The 15,768-nt window shown below is 33.1% G+C and overlaps 1 protein-coding gene across 1 annotated transcript in view; it reads right to left on the reverse strand.

The window, feature by feature from the left end:
* The window catches only part of LOC143230297 (band 4.1-like protein 5), a 52,169-nt gene extending 39,037 nt beyond the window's left edge, over positions 1-13,132 (reverse strand). The window contains 1 exon segment of the mRNA XM_076463562.1: positions 12,769-13,132. Within this exon segment, the coding sequence (XP_076319677.1) occupies positions 12,769-12,930 (162 nt within the window). The 5' untranslated portion in view covers positions 12,931-13,132.
* Between the last annotated feature and the right edge of the window lie 2,636 nt (positions 13,133-15,768).

Here is a 15,768-nt window from a genome sequence, read left to right on the forward strand (position 1 = left end):
GGAAATCCGTAACTGGTTAAGAGCAGTAACCAAACTGTAACCGGTTAATCGTGTAACCGTCACAGCCCTACTACTCATACCATTATACGGTAGTGTGCTATCTGTCAGAAGGCACTAAAATGATGTTTAAAATTACAATTTGTACTGTAATGAGGTCAATGAAACGTTTGCATGCCATGAAACGCTAGAAGAATTATCCATTCAGTAGGTTACAACACAACATGACATATGAGCGTCAAAAGCAAGAAATAAGAAGATTTGCTACTCTTAAGTTTGGTTTTATTTACTCTTGAAATAAAACACTTTCGTGAGCTCTGCGAAAGCACAAGTAAAATATACTTGACAATATGCTAAATCTTAGAGGTCTTTTTAATAAGGCTATTTCTATTTCTAAATACTTCGTGTATGTTTACAAACAAATATCTAAAGCGTAGATTTCAAAATTAAGAAATCAATATAATAAGCCAAATTTTTGGTTGTGGTGTAATGACAAACCCATATGTACACTTATAAATCATATTAGATTTACAAACAGTTTCGTTTGACTTGTTTTGAATTTTGCGCAAAACTACGCAACGGCTGCCTGCTTTAGCCGTCCCAAATTTAATAGTAAGATACTACTAGGAAAGCAGCCAGCCAGTCATCACCAACTGCCAACTCTCTGATCAACGCATAGTGGGATTGATCATAATATATATAATGTTGAACTACATTTTGAAGCATATTTTATGGAGCGGGGATTCGAACTTGCAACCCACAAATTACGAGTTAGGCGCCCTAACAACATGGTGATGCTAGGCCAATTTTACAAACAGAAACGTACTTGTAAAAAGAAACATGTAATTTAATAAAACGAAATTTACATTTGCAAATTATCGTGAATATTTTATAAATGGAATGTATATGCAACAAATAAACAAACTATTTAATACAACGAAAGGGAAATTATATTTTCCACGTACATTAAATTACTCAACAAGTATATTTGTCATACAACTTGTTCAGTGACGTACAAATAGTAATGGTAGTTACAAATTGAGAGTTCGATTTATAAGTTTTCTGGCCAGAAGAAATAAAAGGACCAACGAATTAGCTTAAATTGCAAAGTTAAACTTGGCGTCCATAGCTTTTTAACAATGGAACTATCCGATATCACTCACCAGAACCACGTCTGCTTTTCTCACGGAATTTGATACAAACAGTTCAGTTCTTGAACAAACAACAGATTGTTAAGACCTTTTCAAAGGTTAATAACACTTATCCAATCAAGTTGCATTAATACAAAGTTCAAATTTGTAGACAAGAAGTTCCCTCGTGATGAATGACAGAGACTTCCGTATTGTATAAAAGAAGAGGCTAAAATTACTTCGTACTTTACACCAATATGAACATCAAAGCATCCTTCTGTGTCCTATTTTGGCCTCAACTAATGAATCCCTATCTGAGACCGGACGATTTCATGTGTGTTGTATAACTGATACCACAAATCGTTTATTTGCTTATCTCATTTACAGACACCTCTAAATTTTCACACAGCTACTCTTCTCAAATGTTATCTTGGATATTTTAAATCAGGAACTGGCAAAATATTTGCTTCACAAAGGAACAGCAATAACATATGTAGATACTTGTTACTTTGCAATCTTATCAGTTTTATATATACATGTATATACGTTTTCGGCGTATCCGCGATGACCAAGAACAGAAACTTTTACTGTAATATTATAGATTGCGTACGTACGGTTACCTGTGCAGTTTACAATGCTGTACAACCCCTTTTGATATTATTTTTGGGTCTATGAAACTGCGTATAAACATGCTGTGAAAAGTGTGCTAACAAGTCTAATGCAATATGCAGCACATTACACTCACAGTTATGAAAGTACCTGAAAACCACAGCAAATAAATATTCCTTAGTTTCTTAAAATAACGGGAGAGGCGGAATATATTAAGTTTGAAATTTAATTACTTCGGAGTTTGCTACAGATAGTTTGGTTTGTTTCAATTTTCGCTCAAATCTACATGTGAAAATTGTATCGTTTTATTTGTAACTAACCAGAAAACAATGAAGAACCTGAGTATTTCTAATATATATCAAATTATAATACAGCATAGAACAATGAGTCCTTCTAAAATAGAATCATACATATATTATTCCATCTACCGCCAACTGTTGGACTACTCTTTTACCAAATAATAGTGGGATTGAGCGAACATTATAACGTTCCCACAGCTAAAAGGGCGATCATACAGACTTTCGAAAGTAAATATTTACTGGAATCCTAATAGCCATAGTCCTCTTACGGTCGTTTAGAGCGCAAGTGTAATTGATATTAAATATATTTAACTATTTATTAGAACAAGTAATATTTTAATCCAACAAGAATGTCATTGTTATTTATATGCTAATAAAACAAAAACACTCTGGTCTACCTAAAAAAAACATTGAATTTTACACATGAAACCTATTTTAAGTTAAATACTTCTATGGAATACTCATTGCTCAGTATTAAGTACGAAAATCGGTAACTACATGAGGGGCTAATGGTAAGGAACGTCTTTTAGAGGAATCTGAAATTATGTTAGGCCTACAACTATCTTGAATGTTTATTATTAACATTATTAAACTGCAATTAAATTACAGTTTCTAACACCCTTACTAGTACAATCATTTTTTATAATGGTATTTGAACTTGTTTTGGTCTTGTATGTAGATAATGTTATCCTATTTATAACTTTTTCCTTTTGACGCTACCTCGTGATAAGTAGAATAAATAATTATATATGCCACAGAACTACAGAAGAAATACTGAAATATTTTGTTAGAACTCGGTTGCTTACATCTGTTCTCACACCTGTTATACGAGATCGCCGAGCAACAATAAAAATATCTAGTTTTAATACTTTTTTAAGTACATATTTAAGTTATATATTAAGTTATATTGAAAACTAGCCTTTTAGCAACAGAACTAGTTTGAGTTATTAGGACAGGAACATCGGATTTACTGTGAAAACTGTTTCATTTGATTTATAGCTAACCAGAAAATAATGAGCATTTCCAATAGATATCGAATTATAATACAGCATAGAACACAGAGTCCGTTTAAAATAGAATAATGTATATATTATTCATCCACAAACAGTCCAGTTCGTTTTGACAATTATATCTTCCATTTCGTTCCACGCCTGATTTCCCCAAAAAGAGGGACAAAGGCTGCCTGAATGGGTCACTTGTTTTAACCATTCTAGTAGTATGTTGCCTGTCTGTTACTCAGAAGATAGTAAAGTGTCGTCACATAAGAACCACTTAACACTGTGATTTATACTGTCATTACGTCAGTAAAATATGCGCAAGCCATGACACACAAGAAGAATTATAAACTTTGTAGGCTACAACATGACATGACACATGAACGTTACTTTTAATTTTGTTTTTATTTACTTTTGAAACGGAACACTTTCGAGGACCATGCGGAAGTACATCTAGTAAACAGATTTTCGTTTTTAAACTTACGTTTCGAAAACTCGTTACCGATTTTGCACTCACACGTGTGAAGTACTAAGAAAAAGAAACGGTTTAAACATACATAAAACGTATCAATACACACTAGCTACTTTCTAATCTAAACGAACAGTCTTACTGTCAAGGCCTTAACAGCTCATAGCAAAGAGTACATTTGTTTCTTTAATTCAAAACTAACTTAGTAAAAATTTAGTTGTAAGTTTTGAAATAAAAATTTAAAAGGTTACATCGGTGTTTAAGTTACGTTATTAATGACCTCTAATATCAAATATATCAGCTACTGTTGTATAAAATCGGTTTGATTTTTAGTATGATGAAATCACTCCGAAGTAATGTTTTGATCTTGTATAAAAGCGACAGGCATAACTGTCACTTTAGTATCCAGAATTCTGCTGGATAAACCAACAGATCTAAGATTTATACAAAACGCATAACACGTCCCAATAGGTTACAATGAAACAAGGAAAGGCTTACCTGTGTCGTTGTCTGAGAAGTTGTGCACCTGTACACAGAGTTCCTACTCTGCCAGTAAAAATCCATTTTACGATACCATTATTTTTTCTTTACTGAAACACGTTCCAATTCCATCACGCGATTTTCCTTAAAATATTGGTTAATTTCTAACTACTTTTTACATCATTAAACTATTAAACTAAAATGATTTAGCAAAATATATATTATAACGAGTCAGACCATGTTAAGTCTTTATTACGTGACCCAAAGTACATAAAACCACTCCACAGAAGGTAACCACGCTCATTTATATATTTTCTGTCCGTGTGCTGTAAAATTAAATGTATAAGCTTATCTCCCAACTCACTACATCTCATTTTATTCAGTGACAATTCTCATGTAAATTAGAAGCTACGCTCTGTGCACGTGAATAAAATGATGCAATATGAGTAATGCTAAGTTGCTTTTTTCTGTTGTTTATGAGATATCACCTACTTAATTGAGGTTAATTTTGGCGTTCTGTTTTTCGCTTAAGTGTATTTTTGGATGGATACCGCATGTTATTCAACATAGGTCATTTATTCTCTAATCATTATTAACTAGGACTATAAAGGGGAGAATTCATACAGGAAAGTAATGGGCAAATCAAGATGTTGCCGATATTACACTTATCATAGAGTACATCACATTAAGAATGATAGGGCCCGGCCTGGTCAGGTGGTTAATGCACTCGACTCATAATCTGAGAATCGCGGATTCGAATCCCCATCACACCCAACATGCTCGCACATTCAGCCGTGGGGGCGTTATAATGTGCAGTCAATCCTACTATTCGTTGGTAAAAGAGTAGCCCAAGAGTTGGCGGTGGGTGGTGATGACTTACTGTCTTCCCTCTAGTCTTACACTGCTAAATGAGGGACGGCTAGCGCATATAGCCCTCGTGTAGCTTTGCGCGAATTTCAAAAACAAACAAGAATGACAGCGTGCAAGAAAGAACCGGAAATAGTTGCTTTCAACTGAACTATGTGAATCGAGCCCTAGAAACGAGGGTGATCAGTTAAAGAGGAGAAACGAGTAATTAATTTATTAGTCAATGTTCTTTATCTGTCACCGCTTGTGTGGCATGCTTTCAAGAATAACTATGTATTTTCAATTAAAAAGATGTTTGTTAAATTCAGTATTAATAAGTGATTGAACAAGAGAGGTAAAAACATCTTAAACTAAACTTTAGCAAAACCGAACGCCGACAATCATAGTGTTTTACACAGAACAGGCACCCCTCTAATTTCACAACTAACAGGTTGGAGAATATAAACATACAAACTGATACAACAACAAACAAGAAAAATAAGCTCAACACTATTTATTTTCCGTATATGAAAAACTTAAGTAAGAAGATCAAATGGAATTCTTACAGAACACTTGTGGATCAGTCCTTGTCAAAACTAACATACAATAACATTCAATGATAAACACAAAAATGCTGTTTAAGAATACAATGTTCCTGTAAACAGACCAACATCGGAGAAGCAGGAAGACACTTATGGATAATAATTTAAGTACAGGCTTCACAGACTGATGAAACACTGAATTCTACCTTGGCATAAAATATCATGGCGACTGGATATAAAAGAGATAGCTACAGATTCAACGACTCGTATAACTTTGGGAAATCAATGATTTTTCTACATAAAAACGATGAAACCATTCTTAAACAGAAATTCGGGCCTATAAATCAACAATTACCACGTTACAAGAATCATCAGCTAATCACGTCACGTCCACTTCAATTCTCTTGGATACTTTTAAAACCTCTGACATACTCTAGCTGTTTCTGAACATCCCCGGTTATTTTAAGCTCTAAAGTCTAAATTTAAAGTTAAAAATAATGAACCTTACTCCGCAAAAAGGCACTCAGAGATGGGTTGACTACCTAATGGCTCTTTTTAACTTATCATTAAATTCTGGATACATCATAGTTTCTTGGAAACAAGCAAATGTATTAATGTTCTTTAAAGAGAGAAAGCTAGCTAATATACTGAACAGTTATCGCCTGATGTTTGAGTAAAGTATGTAACGACTAACAAGTAATAGAATCTCTACTTATATAGTAGTCAAATCAAAATTTTTGGAAATTCAAAACCTTTTCAGAAAATTCAGACAAACAATTAGATTAACTGAATTCACAGTAGACAGCTCCGATAAAAGATAATGCAATGTCGCATGCCATCTCGAAGTTGAAAAGACACTGAACACTGCGCAATGGTCTCGGTTTCAGAATGTCAGAACTAGAACTACCGCGCGGTTTTATTCGCTGGCTATCCAGTTTTCTGGAAAACATAAAATGTAGAGAGGGCCCATTGAGAGTACTTCATCCCTAAGACAGGTGTCTCTCAAGGAGAAATGGTTAGCCCTATTTTATTCATTATGTATGCCAACAATATGTCCCTAGACGACGCAAATTATGCATCAGAATTTGCAGACGATGTTGTCATTTTGAAGACTGAATCGACCCCAGCAACAGTTGCCACAACCACAATTAAATAGAATACTGTGAAAAATACCGCATCAAAATCAATGTTTCTAAAAATCATTTAGTACTAAGATCCACACCGTCAGCCTTCCTACATAAATATACAAATACTGCCTGACACACACACATATATATAGTTCTTTAAATTAATTCTCAAGCATTTGGCATAAAAATTATATATTTTGTGATTTATACCGCTTTTCCATAAAGAATAAAATCTGCCATGACTACATGTCACCAATTAGTTTCTGTACTAGAAAAATTATAAATTAAGGCCCCCTTTCGCTTGGACTATAACGTACTTTGTTTATTTAACGAAATGAGCATTAAGAAAGGGTATTTTACGTACAAGCTCTATAGTAATTACTCTGATGAAAAATATGTAAATACAACCAGAAATATTCGCGATATGTGTGACTTTTGCTCAAAAACGAACTAAGAGAAAATGTGTTCTTCATATTGAATATTTCTTTAACTGCTATACACGGACATGGCCAATAGCATAACTTCTGACCCTTATGCTATAGTTTTTAAATACTCAGCCATAAACTAACAAATGCTGGGGGAGGAAGAGGTCCAGACAAACCTGACCATCTCATATCTAAATGTCATCATGTGCGACTACCATGAACGGAGTGATTCTTTGAATTTAATCAACCATCACGCATCAGTACATGCTATTCTGAAAACGAAAGACGTTGTCCTTTCCGTTTTTGTAGATTATTCCTTCAAGATTATTCCTTTCTTCTCACGTGTCACTCGGAACTAAATAGATGTTGCCCATTTTATCAGTAAAAAGTAATAGGTAACTAAGTAAACGCTGACTGAATTTGTTGCTTCTGCAGCTAGCGCAAGTAATGGTATGCATGTCTAAAACTTGTGAGAAATGTTTGTTTGTTTGTATTTAAGCACAAAGCTATACAATTGGCATTCTGTGCTCTGCTCACCATGCTTTTAGCAGCGTGAGTCAAAAGACATACCACTGTGCCATTGCGGGGCTGTCAGAAATGAAGCGAGAATCCTCTAGCCGTGTTCTCTACGTCCTGGCAATACAAGCGCTCAGCCTAGTATTCGCTACTGCACTTGGTGTTATTAATTTCTTGGAGTAGCTTATTTTGGTGGCGAATAATGTCGAAATAAGTGTTATTTTAAAACAATTTCAAAGCATATTTTTAATTTTTGACTATTAAACTTTGCAAAGTTTACTCATTAAGCTTTCTATATAATGTTCAGGATAAAGCAAAACGTATGCTATTTTGAATCCTAGAGATTAGTAATATGCGTATATATTATATACACAACGAAAATAATTAATAAAAAATATTACAGTAGTTTTGTTGCTGTTTTGCTACAAAACTCCTCTTTTGTTGGATTAAAACTGTACTGTAAAGTTGCTTCCTCGGTTGTTGGAAGGGTAATTTTATATTGTTTAAAATTAAATATATATGTAGGGTAGTAGAGAACATACATATCATGTAGTATTTTATAAGCAAGTTATAATAATGTAACTATATTTCGAATGTTGTTTTAAAATTATATCCTAGAATTTCTTGAGATTACTGTGTCTTTCGAAAAGTAACTATAAACATGGGTTTATTTCTACTACATATTATTAAAGTGGGATTAGAATTGAAGAAAAAGACAAAGTTATATACAATGTGTTTTGACTCAGAAAAAAAGGCTCACAAAAAGTTCTACTTATTTTAGGCGAGATAGTAATACGCATGCATAAGGTTCTGATAACAGTTACCCATGATAGAATGCACTTTGAAAAATATTACCGACAGAAAAAAACAAGAGCAATATGTACAGGTTCAAATCTTAAAACTTTTGCAATATATATATATTACAAGATGAAATACCTGTCCACTGACAGGAAATGTTGAAACTTAATTAAAACAATGCAACTTCAACAGCAATCATATATTTCAAAGTAATAACTTGAACATAAACTTCATCTCAAAATTGTAAAATTTGGACAAGGTTTCTTCGACATTTGCAGTTTTCTTTCCATCTATCAACAAACAACGAGTTTGGAGTGATCCCACCCTAGAACACCCTACATTTCATTGACCATGTATTATTGTTTGAAAAACAATCCAGCAACTTAATATTCTAAAATGATTCAAGACTGTCTAATGCTTCAACCTGCAAAGGTGTTTGTGACTGACTTAACAAGCTGGAAGTAATTAACCAACAATCTTTCCAAAACAGAAATAGGGTTAAGTTCAGTTTTGACCTCCTTGGGACATTCTCAAATAGTTCATAATGCTTACGTATACATTTTGGTTCATCTTGGCCCAATAGGCTCACGGAAGTGTTATGGTTCAAACAAACACATATTTCGACTTATAAATATATAATCAATGGCTTCGACCGAACAAAAAAAAAATAATGAGTTGTATCTGTATCTACGGTACAAAACTGTACACAACGTTACTACATATATCAAACGTCATTATATTACGTAAACTATCTATATTTTTTCCCCAAACAGGGATTCAAGTTTAGGTATGGAACTGCAAATACTGCAATACCAAACAACAATAACAAACTCGAAAAGGTTGTTATACAAACATAAAATATGTGTCGTCTTCTCCCCTTTCTGTTAATACCCAGCGATGATTTCAGCAATTCATATAGTAGTTTTTCAGCCATTTCGTTACGTCTACAACCGTCATCAATTACTTGTTTGCTTGTTCTTTATCTATAAGCATATTTAATATTTATGCCCTATAACTAATATCATCATGTTCATTTTGTATGATTAATATAACTATATCGTACGTTTTCACATTGACAGCCATATTTCATCACCGAAGCTTCCCTGCGATATTTTGTCAATGTTTGACTCACAGGAAACTAGATCACCCTCAGGCTGTCCACTAGTATACACAGGTGCATAGTTTAAACCACATGTACGTTACAATGGTAGGATAGTCAGGACAATGACGTCACTTACACTTTCCATCTGCTGATTTGCAGTACAAAAAAGTGTGCCATATTTCGTTTATCAATGACGTATCCTAATTTTCTAATGACCCAGCCAAAAATAACGTATAGGGAGCGGAAGATGGTCTTATGTAACTAGGCAGTTTTAGCATGCAGTGTTTTAACGTTTTATTTTGTTAATAATCAGATACGAGGTGATAACTTGTAAAATTATGCCGGTACAAAAAATTCTAATTTAGGTTTCTATAATAAAAATACCTCCGAAGGTGACCCATATGAACAACAAATATATATATACAGCATGCAAGACCATTACTAAACTGGTTAACACCATATAAATAGATACGTTTCACGTTTTAGATAACTAATCAGTTACAAGCGCAAGTATATCTTTAAATTGTTTAATCGCAGTATTCCCAGTTATTATGCCTGGGATGGCCTAGCGCGTTAAGGCGTGCGCTTCGTAATCTGAGGGTCGCGGGTTCGCGCCCGAGTCGCGCCAAACATGCTCGCCCTCCCAGCCGTGGGGGCGTTATAATGTAACGGTCAATCCCACTATTCGTTGGTAAAAGAGTAGCCCAAAAGTTGGCGGTGGGTGGTGATGACTAGCTGTCCTTCCCTCTAGTCTTACACTGCTAAATTAGGGACGGCTAGCACAGATAGCCCTCGAGTAGCTTTGTGCGAAATTCCAAAAACCAAAATCAACCCAGTTATTAAAAACAGAACATTATAAACGACTGATTTTATTGTGTAGTAACTTCTACCAGAAGACCTGCTAAAATCTTCAAATAAAAATTATAATAAGGCAGACCATAAAAAGCCTCCATGACCACTAGCCCCAGACTATCAGCTGAGTATTTTTACTCGGGAATAATTACAGCAAACAACGTAAAGATATTTCATTACAAGTATTGGTCACATTAATATGTTATCTTCAAAATAAACAAAAAACAAAAAATACCGACTTTAATTACTTAGATTTTATGCTTCAGTTTACCAATGAATTCGGCGAATCAAATTTAACATACTATTAATTTTTTTTATAAAGGAACAACAACAATAGTAGATTTAACAGTAGAAATAAAAATGAATAATATATTTAGTGATACACTGCGACATTTTTACCTCACACACAACTATCTTAGAACTGCGATCCTATTGTTCTATCAGGAAATTGTGACAAATAAGTCTACGAGTGGGCAAAGTGTATTTCGTCATCGTGCTAATATTCGATGTTACTTTGTAATGCAGGAAAACAAATCTCCGTGCTTGAATATACAAATAACGTCGAGTTACCTAAAGAGTATGTAATAACAGCAGAGGTAATAGATGGTCACTTGGCCAATAAAACATCACACCTTAACTACCTCAAATTTACGACTTGTTTACATACCATTGTTGCCAGTGAGATCTACATATTGCATCGCATTTAATAATTTTTATGTTTTTGCTTGTTACAACCCCAGGATTTTAAAAACACTCACCAAAACGTGGGCGAAATCGCTCATTTTTTTCTAAGATATATAGGAAACACCAACACTAATTCTTTGGACAAGAATATTGGCGTCATTTTTTGTATGGTTCTTCTTCGAACATTATTACGTATCAGTGTCCCCATAACCGACAAAGTCGGGACTCGTAAGTAATTTGGTGCATAAAGTTTAGCAAGATGTCTTTAAAAATCGCAATCTAGGGGTTAAACAATGTAAAAACAACTGTCTACTGTTTTCACTGTTATCTTTTGCATCCATCTCATTACGAGAAGCGTTATACAAATTGATAATTTTCTTTAAGAGGCAGTTATACTAAGAGTATCTTTATCTAAGCATTAAAATTTCATTTTTATTACTTTTATTTATAATTCTCAGAGTTTTCCTTCCAAAAAAATAATATATATATAGCTTATGACAGTCTTGCTGACATGCGAGAAGAATCGTCAGGGCATTCGTTTTAGTAACGCAAGAGTAGTATGAGATTTTAGCAGCTTCAGATCTAAATTGCCGATAAAATATCAAAATAACTGAGATATTTATATATACGTAACTTTAGTTAACCAAAGAGTCAATTACGAGAACGCAAGAGATCTATCACACAAACAAGTAAAGAGCACACAGTCTACCACTACCATCGATGAGAAGTTGTAAAAATTTCAACTTTTATATCTTTATTGACTTTTTGTTTAAAACAATGATTTAATTGTTTGAATTACTTTTGTTATACTTATTAGCTCTAACTGCGTGTGTCTTTCCGGGGAGCTTTGATAAGATTCACAGGCTATAAGAACCGTAGCATACGTGTGTGTGTGTGTGTGTGTGTGTACATACACACATATAAAATAATAACGCCTATACGAGAAATGTTTTTCTTCTTTTTTTACAGAAGCTTCTTAACAATTCCTATCATTTCTTGAGGTTTTTAGTAGACCCCGAACACAATAATGATTGAGCTTTATGTCAATAAATATGTTAATATTTCGATGTCTTCTAGTAAAGTGCTTTAAAGTAAACCTAAAGCCACTAGCACTACTCTTGTATCGATGACGTTTTATTAAAATAATTGCCTCGCTATTTACATTAGTAAGTGCAACCTTTGTAAGCAAAAATTAAATATATCACTTTTCGTTTTACCGCACTGTTACAGACAGAGATGAGAATAAGCAAGTTAAACTTGAAAATCAAAATAGAATGATACTTGATTAAATTCTGATGTGACAGTAAGTACGTTTTCCATGTAGCTCCGTTATTCAAATTGGTGTTACGTTAACTAACCTTCTTCAGCAGTCACTCTATAAGACCAATATCCATACTACAGTACACTACAAATAAGCTCTTTATTTTTGTTAAAAAAAAGTTTTCTTTAAATTTCTACCATTGGTGTATAACTTCTCAATATTGAAATGCATACGCTACTAATATAATGCATCATACATTAAATCTGTAATGTTTTTTATTAATATATTTATATTTAAAAACCAATATTTGCAAATATTTTATACAGTACTTTATAACTATATCATACTAATATATATTCATGTCTAAAGTTATAAGAAATTTAAACACTGAATTCAAATTAAATTATGATACTGAAAATAATACTGCTTACCGTCACAGTCTGAGTCATTTAATATTTGCGTGTTTGACTTCAACGTTCTATTTACTTTTACTGTTCTAGTACTATTACTAGCAGTGCAACCACTGCTAATAGTAATACTATTATTAAAGAGCTTGAACACAAAATTTATATGCAATAAATGGAAAAACAAAATTGGATACAGCAGTGATAGTGGATATAAATCAAACGAACTTACCAGCACATCAACTGACATATCAGACACGTCTGAAAAGATAACTTTACATGGTAGAACATGTTTACTAGGTTTTGTGGTGTATGGTGGCGTGTAAGTTTGCCGTTTACTAGTTTTAGCAGTTCGAGACGCCCTGCCGAACCGTTTACTTAGGAATCTTAACATTATCTTTTTTGAATGCTATCGCAAGTTTCAGTGACTACATGAATATTAATAGCTTGATTTAATGTTTAATAAATAAAAGCATCATCTCTCACATTTGTAGTAATAATACTATCAATGTGTCATTACATTAACTGCGCCATAACCATTTGTTCTCGTATCTCTATCGCACAACATTACAGCTCACCTTCCATACTTTCGTTTCCACTATTTTTCTTTTCACATATTCAATTGTTTTTGTAGATTCAATCATTACTACGCATGCGCAAGGAGACTTACTTTTTACAGCGCCATCGTTTAGTACTATTTTGATAAATGAATAATAAATAGTATTATTTTCTTGTGCTTCACTAACATTTATTTTCTTTCTCGTTGCGTATCAATGCTAACACAATATCTACATAAAATAGTTATCTGGTAAGGAAAGGTAAAGTGTATATGAATGCGTGCAAAAGCTTCCAGTTCAACAAGTAATCAAAATAACGTTAAATTGTGACTGAAAAGTAAGCGGTAGTAGGTTAGAACAAAAATTGTCAACTTGTTGACGACATATTAATGATTGTATCTGTTAAGCTTGAGAAGTTTTTCAAATTTTCCACTGTCATTATTTTCATATTTAAATTCATCTAAAATTCACTTCATATTGGTCATCATATAAAAGCATTTCTAACTAAACTTCCTTCTTAGATCAAATACAGAGTCCATTTCATAAATATTGCTGAGTAAATAAATAATAAAGGACCACAGTCCCGGCAGCCTTCTCTGCAGTGTAGTTATTTATTCACTTTACATGAATTTTCCTCCCCTCGGTGGACTCAGAAGTGGCGTTTCTATAAGAAAACACACACACATGAATGTTTCAAATAATGAAGTCCTTGAAGCTTTAGAAACTGTATTTCGTTTCAATAGTCAGCCCAAATACCAAAATCCTTTGATTCACTCGTACTTGTTTTGATATTTAATAACTTTGAATTCACCTAGTAGCATATCATTCAGACTAACTATATTACCATGAATAAAACTAAGGCACCTGAATCATGTATTCTGTAATACTTTTATACACATTACATTTATAAAATGTATGATTTTAACTTCATTAACAAACTTAAGTTTTTCATTTTTTAAAATTATTTTTACATTTTTTATTTGAATGTGTCAGTGTGCTTTCTTTATACTTCACAACTGCAATTAAGAGTACTTATAAAATGTCTTGAAGTGTAAATGATTTAATTGCGGATTTCTTAAAAGTTCATTATTGCGACTAAATGTTTGACATTCGTAAACAGAGCTTTAGAAAAAAATCTTCCTTTTTTCATGTGATAGCAAAATATAAACTCGGAACAAGTATAGAAATAAAATAGTTTGTCTTTACGCACATTCTTTTCAGCAAAATTAATGAAAAAAATCAATTCTGGATTTGAAATGATTTCGTTACAGCGATAAATAAAGATTAGGTGCAACAATACAGCCATTCTTCATTGTGAAACATCTGTATGGAGAAGCCTAGAATAATTTTCAAAAAAATGGTAGTGCCACAAAATAGAAATAAGCAGAGAAGATTCAACGTGAACCATTAAAATTTGCGGAAGAAAACATTTAGAAGGAGAATATGACATAAAAGCAAATAAAATATTACATTCACAATATGCTTCTTTTTTTTTTTTATCTAACTTTATCTCCATGCACTTTATTATAAGACAGTTGCATATATTTCTTTCGAATTTTACTTACTGAAATTGAAAATCAATTTTCTGGGTAAGTCATGTCTTTAACCTGGTTAGAAAATACGCCTACTTAAAAATCCCACTCTTGTAAACCCACTTACGCAAGCGTCGTGCGATATGATCGACTTTAACCTTTCCAGGTGGATGTTATCACTACAAAAATTGCAAAGCCACACGACTAGCTGTGTTTACCACGTTTATTGAAACCCGGTCTTCGGCTTTGCTGATTGTTACGTGTTACGATCTATCCTAGACGAATCTCCGATTTATTATGTTACGTATTAAGATTTCAAATTACAGGAAATTTGAATTTGAACTTAAAAATTAACTGAATGTCAATATGTATCAAATTTATGACATTTATCAACAAGATTAATACACACAATTATCTTTCTTTACACAAATATATTTTAATATACAAAAAATACAGTTTATAATAACGTTATTACAAATAGCTAATACAATAATTATTTCAATACAAAAATGTTACAAACTCACAAACAATATTCAGTCTTGAACAATATATACGTCAAATGGATCAAAGTGAAACAAACGAAGGTATTAAAATAAATGTATAACACTAAATCCATTACACCATGTACAAAAATTCTTTAAACTACAGATATCAAAGTTATATCTCAAACTCTAAATTATTCTCTTTTCTTGTCAAAAATTAACTTAGGCTGATTCAATTACTGTAGAAACCAATTCACAAGACGAAGTATTTTTCTCTGCTCTTTCCACATTAGTATCAGTGAATAATTCACTTATGCAACCCCATGGGTTACCACTTTTGTATTCTGAACTTTACATAACTTTTTATGGACAGCTGGTTAGGGCACTCTACTTGTAATCTGAGGGTCGCGGGTTCGAATTCCCCTCATACTAGACATTCTCGCCCTTTCAGCCATGTGGCGTTATAAAGTGACAGTCAATCCCACTATTCATTGATAAAAGTGTAACCCAAAAGTTGGTGGTGGGTGGTGATGACTAGACGCCTTCCCTCTAGTCTTACACTGCTAAATTAGGAACAGCTGGCGCAGATAGTCCTCGTGTATTTTACTTTGTTTCTGTAAAGCAACGTTGTATTGGCAACTTAACATTTGAGATCTAGAAT

Source organism: Tachypleus tridentatus, chromosome 10 (assembly GCF_004210375.1).
Source record: "Tachypleus tridentatus isolate NWPU-2018 chromosome 10, ASM421037v1, whole genome shotgun sequence".
Lineage (NCBI taxonomy): Eukaryota > Metazoa > Arthropoda > Merostomata > Xiphosura > Limulidae > Tachypleus > Tachypleus tridentatus.